General features: G+C 32.8%; 1 protein-coding gene across 1 annotated transcript in view; it reads right to left on the bottom strand.

Moving 5' to 3' along the window:
- Positions 1-1,984: 1,984 nt before the first annotated feature.
- The window catches only part of CDH9 (cadherin 9), a 73,483-nt gene continuing 57,607 nt past the window's right edge, over positions 1,985-17,860 (bottom strand). The window contains exons 7-11 of the mRNA XM_015235413.3: positions 10,807-10,943; positions 10,212-10,333; positions 6,754-6,871; positions 6,402-6,653; positions 1,985-2,917 (exon numbers count right to left, since the gene is read on the bottom strand). Of these exons, the coding sequence (XP_015090899.1) occupies positions 2,430-2,917; positions 6,402-6,653; positions 6,754-6,871; positions 10,212-10,333; positions 10,807-10,943 (1,117 nt within the window). The 3' untranslated portion in view covers positions 1,985-2,429. The remainder of the gene's footprint in view (positions 2,918-6,401; positions 6,654-6,753; positions 6,872-10,211; positions 10,334-10,806; positions 10,944-17,860) is intronic.

The raw sequence follows: 17,860 nt of genomic DNA, 5'->3' as shown, positions 1-17,860 counted from the left end.
TAACCAAACCCAATAGGATAAATATTATCAAATCTATTTTTCTAGGTAAGTTAAATAATTTCTTTACTTGCGGTAGGAAGTAAAATTTGTTCTGCCTCCTAAATGCATTTTTTCTACTGTAAGAATTTCAAAGGTCACTGGAAAATTATAGGAAGTATTACTATGATACAGATCTAATAATTTCTTTGATCAATTCTGACCCTTGATTTTAGCAAAAACAAGTATGTACCTATTAAATATGAAATCTGGTAGCCTGTCCCTATAAAGACTCCAGTAGTGTATCAGTGATTTCCAGGTCAACAAAAGGGAGACCTCTGAAACTAGCTTCATTATTTAATTGCCGAAAAGTGGTAGTCAAATTAACAATTCTTCACAATTGAGCTTTAAAATTTAATGTCTTATTTGTTATTGATGTGATTTTTTCATAGCAATTATAGATCTACAACTGAAGGTTGGTTGGTTGTGGTGCTCTTAGTAAAGTATTGGCAGCATGGTAAACCTAGGCAGGCAACATAACTACCAATTTCCCATTTCTGATTTGACATCGTTTCTTTTTTAAGCAGCCATTACTTATTGTGAGCCTCCTTAGACTATGTTTACTTATTGTTACTTATCCCTCTAGTGATTACAGAATAAAGTGATTATAACAGGCATTAATAAATACCTAATTCATTTTTTCTGACTACCTTAAACCACTCTATACCATCCTTCTCAAATATTTGTCTAATGTATGTTGGAATATTCTAGCAGTGGGGAAACTAATTACTTTTTGAGTTAAAAGCTAATACTTTCTGAACTAAAACTAAAACAAAAATTTCTGTTTTCTGGGCAAGTCCAATGATTAGAAAAATTTCAAATATTTCTTAAGTACTCAGTATGTTTTTGCTTTCTCAGCATTAAATCAAATCTTTAATATGTGTTCCCTATTGGTGGTAAAGTTACTGAAATAATCTTAGTCTTTAAGAGGAATCACCACGGGCATGACATGTGCTCCTCAAAAAAGGAGTAATACATGAGAAAGAAAAGGATAATTCATGACACAGAAAATGGATATCATGCATGTAGTCTCCCTCTGAAGGACCCATCTCTCAATTTAAATTTATTCTCCAGACCAAACCAGGGCAAGTTTGCTGCATTGCAGTCTTTCAAAGATTTGCTAATGATTATTATGCAAAATTCTCCTTCTCTCTTCTTTCCCAAGTTTTAAGGTGTCTATATTTTCTTTTCTGGGCAATCCTAATCACTAATAAAACTTTTCATTTCTTAAAGTTTCTTAGCGCTAGTCTGCATGTCACTAATTCTATCAAGATTTGCTCAAATACAATGACTTCCAACCTCCGCAACAAAATTATTAATTTTAAAGTTATTGATACACATTTTAAATGTTACCCAAATTATATTCCAAGAATTATCTATTCATAAAGAAAAAAAAATCAGAACTGTTATTTCTCATCCTGAAAACTATACTGTTGATGAAGAAAGAGTGATTTAGATTTTTTCTTCATCTACATAACATTACCAACACATACTTCATTTACTCTCAAATAAAAATCACTGCTCGGTACCATAGGAAAGAATTGTACAAAAAACTTATAGTTAATTATTCACAAGTAAATTTATAATAGTTTATATTCCAGATGTGTCTCACATCCTTATCAATGGGTAGACATCAGTGGTTTGATAAACATTTGCCCATATTTGAGTAGTTGTAGCAGAAAATCACAATTTGCGCTAAAGCTCCTTTATAGTCCTGTCGCCTTCTAGCTCCAAATTACATGCTGTAATTTAGCTGCCTTTTCCCTGAGTAAATCATGTTTTACTTTTAAAGATGTTTAAAAAATGTTACAAGTGAGATCAGAGCTGCTTCTAGGAATTAAATAAAATGAAATTTATTTTTATAAATACTATTTTATTTCATAAAAATACAAAAATATAAATATACATTTATAAAAATATGAATGAATTAACACAAAGACATTCTTCAACTAAATAAATATGGCAGTAATAGTCATTCCTATTTCTTTAGGGATATATTTTTTCATATTAATTTACAAAGCGCTTGCACAATGTTTCATTAAATAGTAAAGGTGACTATAAGTCAGTTAAGAAAACATTATTTATAAAGTTCTTATATCTAAGAAAAGGCACAAAAAGCCTTTTATGGATTCTTATTGATTATTGATGTGATATACTTTCCTTCAGAGATTGTTAGGCAAAGAGGGTGAACTGGTTATTATTACTTTTTAAAATCTATGTCATTCATATTCATTCACAGAAACTTACTGATTAAGCAAACCCTTACTAAGACAACACCTACGTATTGTTTGTAATTTTGGTTTTTAAAAAAATTTCCTCCAAGGAAGAGAATCCACTCCATCTAGTAACAAAGAGAGTACTTCCACTGACATCTATGAAGTCATACCATACTCTTAATCTCGGTCACTATCGTCACCCCCATACATATCAGCAAGTTTTTTAAAACGAGGCCCCCAGTCGCTAAGGTAATCGTAATCTTGATTGCAGTCTGCTGTGAGAGATTCCAAAGAACTGAGTGAATCTGCTATGGAATCATTCCCTTCATAGGCATATGTTGCCAGTGAATCATAAGGAGGTGCACTTGGGTCGGAGTCATTTTCTTTTAATCTCCGATGAATAAAATCTTGTACATCAATGTTTTCCCACAGAGGCACAGTCCTCCTGATCTGAAAAATTGTTTCAGGCATTACGTCCCTCCTAAGTTTACTGTCTTCTCTAGCTTCTGGATTCCTTAATGTGCCAATGTCAAACGCGTGGGTATCTTCTTCCCCACCGCCTTCATCATTGTAGGTCACGATGTTGTCCCGAACATCATCTTTTGAAATTATCAGAGGTTCCTTTTTTCTTTGCCTCTTCAATGCAGCAAACAGCACAACTAAAACTATTAACAAAAACAAACAAATAAAAATAACAACAAAAAAGGGACAGAGAGAAAATTGTGGGATTCCATGATTCAGGCTTAAATTAAATGTAACACATTTCTGTGTTTGTGGTGTAAGAGGCATTACATTCATTTGGATATAAAGAGTAACTATCCTATACACATTCAGGATGACTTAGGCCAATGACTGGATGCACTGTATTGATAAAGAAGCAGACAGTATAGTGCCATTTGTTTACTTTTAAGACTCATTTTATTATAGGGCTGTGGCATTGAAAAACTTTATTCAACTATGGCCAATGCATTTAGTCAACTGTAAGTATATAACAACTCATTCTTCCCCAATGCATGTGTGTTTCAAAATACTAAAATTCTAAAGCTACATTATTATCCCAAGAGAAACTGAGCACCAATTTAATATTTTCTTAATGACTCAAGAGAATGCATGTAAAACATTACTCACATATATGCATATATACATATGTGCATTATATGCATAGGTTGTATGTATATGTGTATATATTACATATGTGTTATGCATGTGTGTATATATATATATATATATGCACTATTGATCTCATCTATTCCCATATGTCATATCTGTTTAGCTAAATTTTTTATTGATATGGTTTTGAAAGTCTGCTTAAAATATGAAATATAACTCTATAGGCTACAATATAAAATTCAAACTCAAACTCATCCTTAAGTTGTAAGTTGTAAGTATAGGCCTCTATAACTACACTAAAGTCCTCTCCAGGGCTATTGTCATATTGGCCAACAAACTTTTCTCACTTCCTACTAGTTGGTAGAAAGAATACAAAAATTTTATTAGAATTATCTTCACTAACTTCCCAAGAGTGGACATTGAATGCTGAGTTATGTTGGAGACATTTTTAAAAACTATGCATTAAAAATGAGATATATCTATACTCTCACCTACTAAAGATTGAACATAAGTTAATTAAGTCCAACATAAATATGAAATTCACCAATCTATTGAACCATGCAGTAAGTTTAACATTGAATGAACTAATTTATAAATTCTCTACTGTTTTTTTGCATAGAAGAACACAATGAACTAATTTATAAATTCTCTACTGTTTTTTTGCATAGAAGAACAACCATAAAGTCAAATTGTTTCAAGGGTTTCTTAAGTAATAAAAGGTTTACAGACTTTCACAAATGGTCCCTAGGACCTGGCCTCAGTGTTTTCTTCTTTGCCAGGTCAAATTATCTGCTTCTTTTCCCTCAACTGAGGTTTTTAATCTGGGATATGTGAATAGTATTTAGAGAGCCTAAAATAAGAAAACGAAAAAAGTGCATCACTGTTTTCACTAATCTGTAATCTGATTTTTTTAGCATTTTTTTTCTGTAATGAATATCAGGATAAACTGTAGTGATAGTACCAGTATGTGTGACTATTAAGCCAACAGAAATTACAGGTACTTTATATTGCATTATGGTTAGGATATCTCGAGGGATCATTAGACTTGCACTAGAACAAGGCACATATAACAGTAATCAAGCTTGTCTCGCTTTTTGTTTTTTGTTTAATTTGGACAAACATACTTCCTTTTGTGTTACATGTCTTATTTTTATAAATTTAAATTATTATTCTAAATAGGTCCATAAGCTGTATCTGATTGCCAAAGTTGTCCAAGGAACCAAAAAGATTAAAAAGCCCTGCCCTAGGTTTTCATCCTCTACTTTGTCTTGTAACATGGATATGAACTAAGAACCACATTTTTTCAAACTGTAACAGGGTAGATCTAAAATACTGTTTTCCATGCTATATTACCACCTTGCAAAGAGCAGACTCTCCTAACTACAGAAATATAGTAACTGTGTCCAGCCATTAGTATAAAGACTTGAATAGCAGCAAGGATGTTTCAGGAGCTTTTATGATGAAACTTTATGGGTTAGAACCCATTTTAACTAAAATAATAGAAAATCATTCCACATTTAGGCAAATAAATTGGGAAGATACAATAAAAGAAATGTATGCCTTCTGTATTACTCAGGGCAGAAAGATGGCAGACTTTTCAGAATAAAAGAAGCCTTCTAAGGATTTCAGCATAAAGAAAAATATAATACAATTTAGTTGGATAATGTTATACTATCTAAACTTATTTCGGGGGGGGGTGGATTTTGTTCCTCCATGTATGCATGCATGTCTTTATGTGCGTGTTATTATATTAATATTAAAATTTAAAAATTAATTTTGAAATATGCATAGTTCTATGTTGTTTTAAATTAGAAAAGTAGAACTATTTGAGCAAATAAAGCAATATGGTATCAGTAACACTTAGCTAAAAGGATAAGCCAGAATTTAATCTCCCTGGGGATACAAAAATATTTTACAGAGGAGTTGAACTTTCTAGCAGCAGGTGGAGATGCAGACTGCTGATGGTTATGGTAGTAGTGTCTATGTTCTAAACCACCCTGAAAAAATGTTCTTTTAAATAGTTGGATCATCTTAAATGAAACAAATGTTTTCCCTTCACTTTCATCAGTTCCCCACTGAAGTCCTGCAAGAATATCTGGCCAAAGGGATTTCATCCAGATAGCTTGAAAGGATTTGCAATGAAAAGGAGCCAAAACATATGAGCATTGGAACATAAATTTGGCCAGCTCTCCTGCCCTAAGCATTCATTTTGGCTGCATATTTGATGGAAACAAGTTTTGGGGGAATGTTTTACAGTGGAACAACTGTTTAATTGAATTAAATCATTGTCCTGTTAGTGCATGCTCAAATAAAACATTTGCAATTGGAAGCATGACTCCATTTAGAAACATTGCTGGACTAGGTATGACCACAATGCCATAGTGATAATTTTTTAAATGAATTTAAACTTTTAATTTGGTATACTGGACCTACACTTAACACATTTTATGGAAAAAAAATTACCTTACTGTGACAACTTAAGTGCATTGGCCAATTCTGTGTCTGATATACATAGCTTGGTATTTGTTAGGAATATTATGTGTAAAGTAGTCTTTTGTATTAAGGATAATGATTATAAAGGAGAATTCTAAAATAGAACAGTCTGGGTTTGAATGCTAGTTTAAATGCCCTCTAAATGAGTGACTTTGTGTAAGTTATTTGACCTTTCTGTAGAAGAATAAAAGTATTTACCTTATACGGTTGCTATGAAAATTCAATCAATTATTAGATGAAATGTCCATTGAAATGTGACCGTGTTAACACAAAACACTATAAATATAAAATATATTGTAAAATATACATATATAACATTAGCTATTATATCTTGGTTTTTGGTCTCTTGAGAGCTAGACCTATCCCCATGCAGTCAGAAACTCAATTTTATTTTTTAATTGAAAGAACTATTTTAATACAAAGTTGAAAGTTTCAATCTTTATCTATAAAGAAGAGTGCTCTTCAGTACTGGGTCGTGAGGGAGAGAATTCCATGAGTTGAATGAGCATAGCTTGGGGGTGCATACCATTCAGGGACACAGCTTACCAAGCAGTATGATGACACAGAGGAGGATGGCGATGAGGGCCCCCGTGCTCAGGCCGGCAGAGAGGACCAAGGCTTCGGCGTTGCAGGACTGCATGTTGCCTTGACTGTCACAGGCGCACACACGAATGGTGAGTGTGCCAGTGCTGCTTTGAATTGGATAGTCGTTGTCAAAGATCAAAATGGGCAGTAGGTAGGTGCTCATCTTGTTGCGGCTGTACCCATCTTTTCGAGTCATGATGCCCGCTGTATTATCTGGGAAATAAAAAGGTGGGGAAAAAACAAAAAATCAGACTAGTTCTTAAATTTTGCCTCTTGGGATTTCTTAAAATTTGGCTTTAAAAATGTTCCATACCTTTATTATCTACAATGGTGAAGTTTGGATTGAGGGGAAATTCAGGCACTGGTTCAAAGAAGAATTTGTGGCCTCGGGGAGGGTCATCTTTGTCCATGACACTGACAGTCTGAATCAACTAAAACCAAATGAAAATTAATTAAATTAAGCACAACAGAAAGCAACTCTTGCTATTACAAGACATTTTAAATCAGCGTTTGTGCTTTAAGTATATCACTGAAATGAAATAAACAAAAAATATGCCACTTTCAGAAAATTTTTCCAAGGCTTTTTATAGTTCTGTCTAATGTAACTTATTTAATGAGGAATGAAAAACACCTATCTAGTGTCAGTTTGCAGAGGACCTGTATGAATCGTTGTCTGAGTCCTGGCCACTATAGCATCCAGCCTTACGGAAAAAATTGATCATTCCAATGTCTATCTTCTTTTAACATTGTTAATATGTATTACCAGTCTGCTTTGTTATTTGGTTACCAATCTAATGCCTCCACTAGATAATGATTGCTTCAAAGGCAGAGAACATAACAGATGCATTAAAAAAAAATGCTTAGCACAACCACTTCTAGAGATAAAGGAAACTATAAATAGAGTTTTGGAAAAATAAGCAATATTCTGCATAATATCAGAAAGCAGAAGATTTTAAAGCTATGGGGCACCATAATTATAATCACATTGCATACTTTATTCAAATTGCTTTTCTTTTTAGTAGTATTCACAAAATTTAGAAGAATGTAAAAATAAATTCTTCTAACATTTTGTAAAATCATTCTTGAACTTGAGAAATTATAGCACCTCTCAGCTGTGCTCACTGTAGGTCAGGGTTGTGCCATAGTGTGAAGATGGAGCAGAAATGACAGGTTGGGCAGAAAAATTCCATTGAACATTTTGTCATGGATAGAACACAAAGCTACACATCAGGGTGCCTGTTTTCTAGTCCTGGGTCTGCCATCTGTGTAATTTGTAATCACAGTCATTTAATTATCATGACTTTCAAATTTCTCTTCTACAAAAACAAATAGTTGCACCACTTTTTTGAGGTATAATACTCCACATTCTGTGATGAAGAATTACTGGAATTTCATTGTAGTTTAATGCATCCATTGCTTTGGTTGTTGTGCACCTTCTATGGCCATCCCAGTCTGCATACTCGCTAGTCAATACATTTTCCTCTTTAACTTGATATTAACTATATAATTTCATTCATTTTACTGATAAAATGACATGTAACTTTATGTTTCTTTATACAGTGTTTCTGAAAGTGCATAATTAATACAAACTTGATACACTTTTTCTTCTCAGAAGATTGGAGCATGACATTGAAAAATTCACATAAGATCTAATATTCTTGCTCAAACTTCTATTCTAGAATAGCAATAACATAGCTAATATTTTAAACATAAACAACATTGATCCTTTCATTATATGACACAAAGAGAGATACAGAAAGAATGTCATATAACAATGGAAACAGAGATTGGAGTAATCTAGGTCCACAAACCGAGGAATGCCAAGAATTGCCAACAACCACAGAGGCTAGGAAGTGGCAGTGAAGGATCCTCCCCTAGAGTCTTCTGAAAGGCCATGGACCTGCTGACACATTGATTCTGGACTTCTCACCTCTGGAACTGTGGGGAAGAATATATTTCTGTTGCTTTAAGCTAGCTAGTTTGTGGTAATTTGTCATGGTAGCCTTAGAAAACTAATATGGCTGTGAAGACTTTTTAAAAATGGCCACAATTATGAAAAAATGTTCAGCGCCAATAATTTTGGAGGAATTCATGTTAATATTATCACGACATATTGAGTATCGGTAGATATTTAAAACCTAGTGTTGCCTAAAAGGTGAGCAATTATCTACAATTGGTGGAAGTTATTACTAGATACAGAACGTATCTGGAGAGCAATTTAGAAGCACTGATGAATATTTATGGATAAAATTTATTTCTACTTTGAGGAGTATATCAAAGAAAAAAGGTACCAGGTCATATATGACTATAAGTGTATTATAATGCTCACTGTAGGGCTGTCTGCTAGAGTAACGTTTTGTTGGTAAAACAAATTTCCATTAATAAATGTGTAGTTGAATAAGGTAACTAATGTGTAGCTTTGCTATGAAAAGTAAGCATCAAGTTAAAGATAATCATTCACTGAACTGAGCGTATTCCCATTACATGTTACAAAGTGAAAAAAGGAAAACAATTTTTAATCCAAATAACTGCGTAGTGATTCTGTGCTGGTGAAAAGAAAATAAAAACTTCATTTATATTTCTGTGTCTGTCAGTGGAATGTGATATGCCATCTCTGTCTTAGCCTGCTTGAGCTACCGAAACAAAATATCACAAACTGAATAGCTTAAATAGCAGAAATGTATTTCCTCCCAGTTCTGGAGATTGGAAGTTCTGATCAGGGTATCGGCACGGTGGGCTTCTGATGCGAGGTCTCTCCCTGGCTTCCAGACAGCTGCCTTCTGCTTTGAGTGTGTGTAAAGACATAGTGATCTCTCTGGTGTCTCTTCTTTAAGGGACACTTATCCTGTCAGATCAGAGCCCCACATTGTGCCTTCATTTAACCTTAACTGCTTCCTTTGAGACCCTATCTCCAGATACAGTCGTATTGGGGAACAGGGCTTCAACGTATTAATTTTGGAGGGACAGGAATATTCGCTCCATTATAATGTCTACTAGAATAGATGGAAGACTGTATTTCACTTCATTTTCTGTATTAAAAAGATGATAGAATTATATATGATTCTTAGCAGCTGACTACTTTTTCCTTAAAGAAACATCTAAATAACTGGTTAAAATTTCTTTCAGTAAGATTTGTATAGTTACTGCCATTTGTTAAATACTCTATTAATGTACACATGAACATACTCTGCATTTTCTTAAAATTACTTTAGATATATCTGAAATATTGCTTTATAAGAGGACTTTGTAACTCTTGTACAATCTTTTTTTATCTCACTAATACTAATGTTGAAAAATCACAAGCAAAATACAACCTGTATCAAACCGAAGTATCTTGATTGAATAACTGAAAGTGGGAAAATATAATCAATGAAACAATTATTATGATTTCCTTTATATTAACACTAAACACTTATTTTCATACTTCATGTTTTATTTAATAATGTATTTTCATTCTATTCATGATCATAACTCAGTATCAGTATAATTATTAATCCAGGTAGGAAGTTTTTAATATAGATGAGGTTAATTATGTAACTGGTATGTGAAGTAAAGCATATATTATAATTTTCCTATTATATTAATGATATAAAAACCAAGTTAAAAAGTCGTCTTTTTAAGATCATTGTGAGCTTTTTGGTCAGAGAACATAAACAAGTGACAAGGAGGACTGAGAATAGTTTGCATGAAAAAAAAATTGTGCAAGTAAATTAATGCAATGTCATCTGCCTTTGTGAAGAGAAACTTTTTTTTAAGCTTATAATAACTTACCTGCCCAGGTTTTGCATTTTCACAAACAAATGTTTCATAGTACATGGCAAATTCCGGAGCATGGTCATTTATATCTAGAATTCTGATGAAGACAGGAATGCGGCTACTTTGCTTTGAGTTATCTGCAGAAAGAACATGTGGGAGATTTCAGTCTCATTTACAGAGTAGTGGTGATACTATTTGCCCCATTTGTAACTTAGCAACAGATCATTTCTGTGGTATGCACGTCTTGATTGGGTTGCTGATGGATATCTCAGCTTCTTATGTGGTTCAGATGAAAAGCATGATAAAAAGAGGAGAATATAATTGAGAATGAATATTATCTATAAGAGATAATTTTCTTAGACTGCCTATTTGGATGAGGTTAAATTATATTTTTATCCTACAGTAAGGTATAAAAGAAAATCAAGTTTAAAATAAATGAATATTTGATAATCATTAAAATAATTGAAAAATCCAACACACTCTAAATCATTTCTCTCAGACCTTGCTATTAGTAAAATCATTCCAGTCAAGAAAACAAGCCTACTTAATGCTATTATTTTACTACTTTGGAGAAAAATAATGTGTTCAGATAGATGTATTTCCAACTTACTTATTTCTGTGGCTGTAATAGTGATGTTGTGCCAAGGAGTTGATTCCCGGTCAAGAGGCTTCAAAGTGAAAATAGAGCCATTTTCTGAGTGAATACTGAAAATCCGGTCCATATCAGTATGCCGATCAACAGAGTATCTAGCAGAAAAGACTCATAAGTCTAAGCCTTGTTTTAAGATTATAGTTCATCTGCCATATCTTAAAGTTATAGGTAGTTCACACAATGGTCTGATAAATGTGACAAGTAAAATACTGCATTTTCTGATATAATGTAATTCTCATTTAGACAATTTGATAAATTTGACCATTTTCATTATTACTATTCTATGATTATATGTGGTTTGGAGTTATTATTTATACTTGTAAATCCTTGTGGGAGATTTTAAGTGAGTTTTTAATTGTCACTTTATCATTTGCATTGGCTTAAATGGAAATTAAGTTGAAAAAACACATAAAAGCATGTATCCATAGAGTCCTTATGATTATAAATGAATATGCAGAAGCTGTTGTAAAATACATGGCTCTTGAATGGTTCTCTTCAAGGATCATCTCAGCTGAATCAGAGGTCTTCCTCCAATCTCTCCCTTCAACCTATTTCAGATAAAAACTGAAGTGACAAAGGTCTACAGAATTATGTGACTCTTTCTCATCAAGGCTGAATGTGAAAGATGTCACCATAAACTTTGTACCATTCAGTAGTTGGCAAAATATTGCCCATCCCCCTCCAAAGAACGTCCATTTCCTAATCCCTGGAACCTGTGAATATGTTACTTCATGTGGTAAAAGTAACTTTGCAGGTATGATTAAAGCTAAAGATACTGAGATTTGAGATTAATCTTGATTATGTACGTGGGCCTAAACTAATCATAAGAACTCTTAAAAGTGGAAGAAGAAGCAGAAAAGTAAAATTCTAGCTTGTATGAAAATCCTTTAGTTGCATCAGGCCATGATAGGCTGTACTAGCTACCGTTCTTGCATGTTTAAGGTTTCTGCTGCGGAGTGTTTAATTGAGCCACGTGGGACACTTAGTGTGTCTCAAATGTTACTGTTTATATGAATCACATGGGACTCTTGGTAAAAACAGATACTGATTCAGTAGGTCTAGTGTGGGAATGGTCATTCTGCATTTCTAACAGACTGTTAGGTGAATCCCAGTAGTAAAGTCCATAGACAAGGCTTTGCATAGCATGGGACAAGCTGGTTAGAATAAGGACAGTTAAAGGAATAATAATGACAGAGAACAACTAATTAGCATCTGGTATCATCCTTACTTTTCTGAGTATCTATTAAAGACACTTAGTAAATGAACTTCTTTTTAATCTGGTGAACTAAGGAATTAACTGCTGTTATAAATCTGTGATATAGCCACTATCAGGCACTGATTTTGACAAAAATAAGAAATAGATATCTAGGTTTCTAAACATTGTGAAACATTGGCAATTTTTAAAATATTGGATGAAAATACATTTATCCAAATTCTGTGATTTTTTTTTTGTGGGTCATTTTAATAAAGAACATGTAACAGTCTATTGTTAAAAGAACTATGCTTAACTTAAGGGATCCATTAGTAAACTCAGATTTCAAAAATAATTTTAACAATTTTATATAGTATATGATGTGCTTACCTAATTTATTTTCTACTAAACTTTATGAAATTATTGTTTTTGACTCATAAATACTGCTTCAAAGTGAGTCTTTGGGCATGTGGAAAATATATATATTGGGTTTCATCTTAAAGGTAGAATCGCTAAAACTTCTGCATAGTTGGTCTCGGATTTCTTTCTGTACTTTTCTCCCATAAATATGAAACCAGCTCAGTCACCTTCTTGTTGTCCTTCGGAAATGTTATGCAGTGGACAGTGAAGCTACACGGAAACGGCAGTATTCTGCCACTTTTGCAATAATTGTGATTATAATTTTTTCTACATGCTTGTTCTAAAAAAGAGGGGATTTTTAAAAAACTCATATGACATACAGTCTCTGTCCAAGAGTAACCATCTTTCTGGGGTGCAAAATCCTAAGTAAATAGAGGATAATTTAAAAACTTGGATATAAAAAAATATTAAAATGCATAATGGTGTGTATATACATTTATTTCCAGAAGCAAAAGTTATGTTGGGTTTTAACTAAGAAATCGTCGACAAGGATCTGAGATAGTTCTTATCTTTAAAATAATCCATTAATGTACTAAAATCAAGGATGAAAATCATAATGACATTTTCTCTTTTTAATTTCTATTGCCTAAATAATGCTAAAATGAAACAAAATATAGTGTTTCCTATCTCTAGGTTTCAATCTTCCTACAGTTTAATTCCTAATGTGGGCTAACAAAGTCACTGGACCATTAAAATTCTTTTCCTAAAGTATCTGTACCAGATTCTGATTTTGAGTACACATAATCCTAAAAGGAACACAAAGAATGAAACTATGTGCTGAATGGAACTCAATTAATAATATTTAGTTGTATATCTTTATCTCCATTGTTGAAAGGTCAATAGTTAACCATTATCTGCTTATTACAGAATAGATCTTGGATTTCTTCCTGCCATTTGCATCAAAGACCAAAGAGGAAAATAAAAATTGCTTTGTGCTCATTGCTGCTTGCCCTAGAGATTAGTTTGGGGGTTTCTATGATTGAGGAATAGTGAACAATTGTAACATTATGCAAATCTAGCTTTGACTCACTTGGAGCTTATGTGGGATTAAAGTAGGTTGGTGTTTTTGGCTGCACTACTCTTAGGTTCAACTTTGAAAGGAACTGTTTTCAAGTTAAGAATTAATGAAGGAGAATCGCTTTGATGATTTATTAATAGTTCACTTTAACAGTAACACTGTAAACTTCCGGATCTGTATTCAGAAATTTGCTCTACTGCAAATGATGTCTTGCAGTTTTTCAGAGCTCAGAAATAATTTTCTTTTATATAGCAACCAATGTTCTATTTTCAACACAGAATAGGATGTTCTGGTTTACCTATTAATAATAAATACACTGGATTGCAACAAATGACCAGAAAGAGGCTGATGAACACTTAATGCAGGACAAAGCTATCTCCATGTACCAGCAAATGGCTTATTAAAACAACATTTTATTGATCTCATTACATTGAATTTTGAACAATATATTTTTTCAAAAGATTATTAGCTAATTTTTTCAATGAATACCTTTTGCAGAGACTGGATCCAATCATATAGGCAGTAAAAATGACAATGTAAAAAGATCGCAAGAGAGCTAAACTGACAGGTGAACTCTGGGTCTAGTTGTTTTTCTGTTTTGTTTTGTTTTTAATGTTCTACTATTAAGAATCAAACACATTGTGGATCCCTGTATTTTCACCTAATATGAGAAAATATGTATATTAAATTACAGACCCCAGGATGAATCAGTAATATGCAGGAGTTTGTCAAAGATGGCATTCCTTTTCCTTTTTCTTTCCTGAATTCCAGCTACATCTTCCACTAAATCAGTACAATTAGGCCATGAGTCTGCTTATTTATTTCTAGCTACTGCTTTCCAGAAATACTTTTCTAGCTATGAAATATGAAATTGTCATTCCCCTTTAAAAAGGGAATATGGCTATATAATGCTTGAACTAAAAGTTCAAGTGTTTTTATTTTTTTGCAACTATTAGTGATATGATTTTAAAATTACTGTTATTTTACTCTGTGTAATAAAATCAAGCAAATATTAAGAAAGTACTGATATATACAAAGGCACTTACTTATTCCAGCTTATGGTGGAATCATGTACATTTTATTGTGGCTTAAACTGAATTTCTCACCAGCAAGTTTGTTTTGTACTTACTTCTCTATTTGATTTCAGTAAAAATGATTTCTTCTAAAATTTGTTGAACTTTAAATATGTTGAGCATAAAATAGGTGTGAAATGAGGCAGCATGTTATTTCAGAACCTGCAAAGCTATAATCAACCCTATAACTTGGGAAATCCATGATTACTAATGAGGTGAAGCGGAGCTGACAACAGCTGCTAATTGTAACCATAATGTCATGTTGCAAGTGGCAGATGTATGTCAGAAAATGTGATGAACAGATTTACTTGGTGGCGGGGGGTGTGGTGAAAATTACTTCCCAAATTTTCCCTGGAAAATGTTTCTCCATGATGCTTATCATAGCCTGTTTCTGTTCTGGGGATCAGTCATCGTCCTAAATGCTATCAGAGCAAACAAGAATGAAATAGTCCAATGTTGTCTCCTTGTTGAATTATTGATGGTTTTTCACAATTACAATTGAAAATCTAAAGGTTTTTTTTACATACACTTTTATACTAACAGAAATAAGCTTATGTATTATATTTTCAAGCATTGCCTTGTATTTTGGCAGACTTGGCAGTATAATTTTAGGAATATAATTTGTGATTCATTTGTTCTCCAAATATTTTCCTCCCTTTGTTATAATTCTTGAGATTTTATAAGTAAAACTGCTGCGCATTGTTTTTTCAAGACTTGAGTACCCTGTAAAAAGCAAGTATTTCTGGGAGAGCTATAAACTTAAAAATGTACCAGCCACTTTTATAGACCGTAAAGTAAGATTGCAAGTTTTACTGTTAGTCTTTGACTAAAAATTTTTTCTCTTAAAATTACATCCTAAGGAAATTATCAGATATAGAGAAGGAGGTATATATACACACACCAAAAAATGTAATTCTCATCAGTGATGCATTACCTACATTTTAGTATGTTATCTGTACAATGGAAGTTTATTAAGAAGTTTAATGACATTAGCAAATATTCATAATTGATAAAATACATAAACCTATATGTGTATTATATAAGCTCTACTTAATAAAAAATAGGAAATTAATAAATTGAAAGTTGAAATATTTGATGCAAGTAGAATAAAATAGCACTGGAGTATCTACTAAGGGGAGAATTATACATGTCTTATTTGCTACAAAATTACTTGTGCAGTCCATTTTCTCTAAAATAAATGGCTACAATTATATAATCAAAAACATGTTTGAAATGATATTTTGAATATCCTCTTCAAATATAAAATAAAAGGGGTTGGATTTATCATCCCCCCCCAAAAAAAAGCCACTAAAAACTAGATGAAATATATGAAACTATTTTTGCAGCATTAGATATCAGGAGACAGAGAGGGTAATTTCTGAGAAAAGAGGAAGAAGCAATGTGATTCCTAAAACTGACTGCTCCTTGAGAGGATTTGTAGAGTATAATGCAGGAAGTGGGAGCCCAGATGGAGTCTGTCAAACCCCTGAGTTCAGGAAATGGTGCTGAGGTCCAAGGGAGACCAAGGTAGCTAAAATTTGCTGGGCAGAGAACTTCAGAGGATAGAGCTTCACAGAGACAGAACTACAGCAATTTAAAGAGGACTCTACTCAACTCTTCAGCTGAGTACTGATCAGAACATGCATGGGAGCAGATAAAATGAAGCCACAGATATAACCAACTGTAAGGGCCTGAGGGAGCAACACTGAACTGGCATGCATCTGAAACAGTTCTAGTTCCCACCAGCCAAAGTAGAAAAACCCATAACTCATTGGGCTTTGGTAGATTATTCAGAAACATCACACCTGACTTCTGGAGAAAAATTAGTTCTAGACAAAAGGCTGCTAAAGCAAGGGTCAAAAGGATTAAGCTGTTTCAAGTAACTTAGCCACACATCTAAACACAGCTCAAGAGTATTTATGAAAATGCAAAGCTGCCCCACACTAAACACAGTAAAAACGCAGTATTTATCATCCAATCACAAATCATAGGCATGCAGAAAACAGGAAATGTGACTGAAAAGAAAAATCTGTCAATTGAAACTAACCCAGAAATGATGCAGTTGACAGTTATCTGAAAATGATATTTAAGATGTTATTTTAAATAACTCTGTATGTTTACTTAGAGGAAAGAATAAGGAAATAATATAGATAGATAAATAGATATAGGTATATAGATACAGATATAGATGTAGATAGTGTCCTTCACAGAACTTCTAGAGAAGAAAATACAGTCTACTACTACAGTTAAAAATTATACTTGGATGGAATTAAAGCAGGTTAAATATTGCAGGAAAAAAAGATGATTAAACTTGAAAAGTAAGATGGATGGGAACTATTTAAACTGACTAAGAGGGGAAAAATAAGGCTAAAAAATAAATAAATAAACAGCACCAGTGAGCTGTTACACTTTCAAGAGACCTAATATAACTAAAATTAAATGATTTGAAAGAGAGGAAGGTAGGGCAAAAAATACTGAAGAAGCAGTGGTTGAAAATTTCCCAAGTTTGAGACAAGCCATAAACACACAGATCCAAGAAGGTTAATAACTTAAAGTACAAAATATATGAAGCATATTAAAGAAAATCACATAATAATCAAATTGCTTAAAACTGGTGACTGAATTTAAATGCGTCATAAGGAAAAACTAATTTACAAAAAGGAAAATAGATAAAGACAGTGCAAAATCTTTACTATTATAGCTGGAGAAAACAACTACTATCAATTTAAAATTCTTTACCCAGCAAAAAATAACGATAGCATAAGAATAAGGAAATAAAAGGACTGCAAAATACTATGAAGTATTAATTCAAATAAGGCAAAAATTAAGAAGGAGAAAAAAGAACAATAATGAAACAAATAGCAATATGATAAACTAAACAGTATCAATAGTCACTTTAAATGTACATGGTCTAAACATCACAGTCAAAAGTCACAGCTTGTTAGATTGTGCAGTGAAGCAAAACATAACTATATCCTTCTTATAAGAAACATACTTTAAATACAAAAGCAGAAATAGCATCATATTTAGTGATGAAAAACTGTTTTCTTCATAAGACAAGGAAGAAGGCAAGAACTTCTGCTCTTGTCAGTTCTGTTTAACATTGTTCTGGTGGTACTTGCCAGGGTAATAAAGCAATAAAAAATATAAAATATGTTTTTGATGTGTAGACATAAAACCACAAAACATGGCTGAAAAATCCTCTATGAGTGCAGAAATGCACATTGTATATAGAATAATATATTCAAAATTTCCCGAACCTGAGAAAGGAAACAGGCATCCAAGCCAGAAAGTACAGAGTCCAAAATA

The sequence above is a fragment of the Vicugna pacos genome, chromosome 3 (genome assembly GCF_048564905.1).
Source record: "Vicugna pacos chromosome 3, VicPac4, whole genome shotgun sequence".
Taxonomy (NCBI): Eukaryota; Metazoa; Chordata; class Mammalia; order Artiodactyla; family Camelidae; genus Vicugna; species Vicugna pacos.
This window is presented reverse-complemented; position numbering and strand designations above follow the sequence as displayed.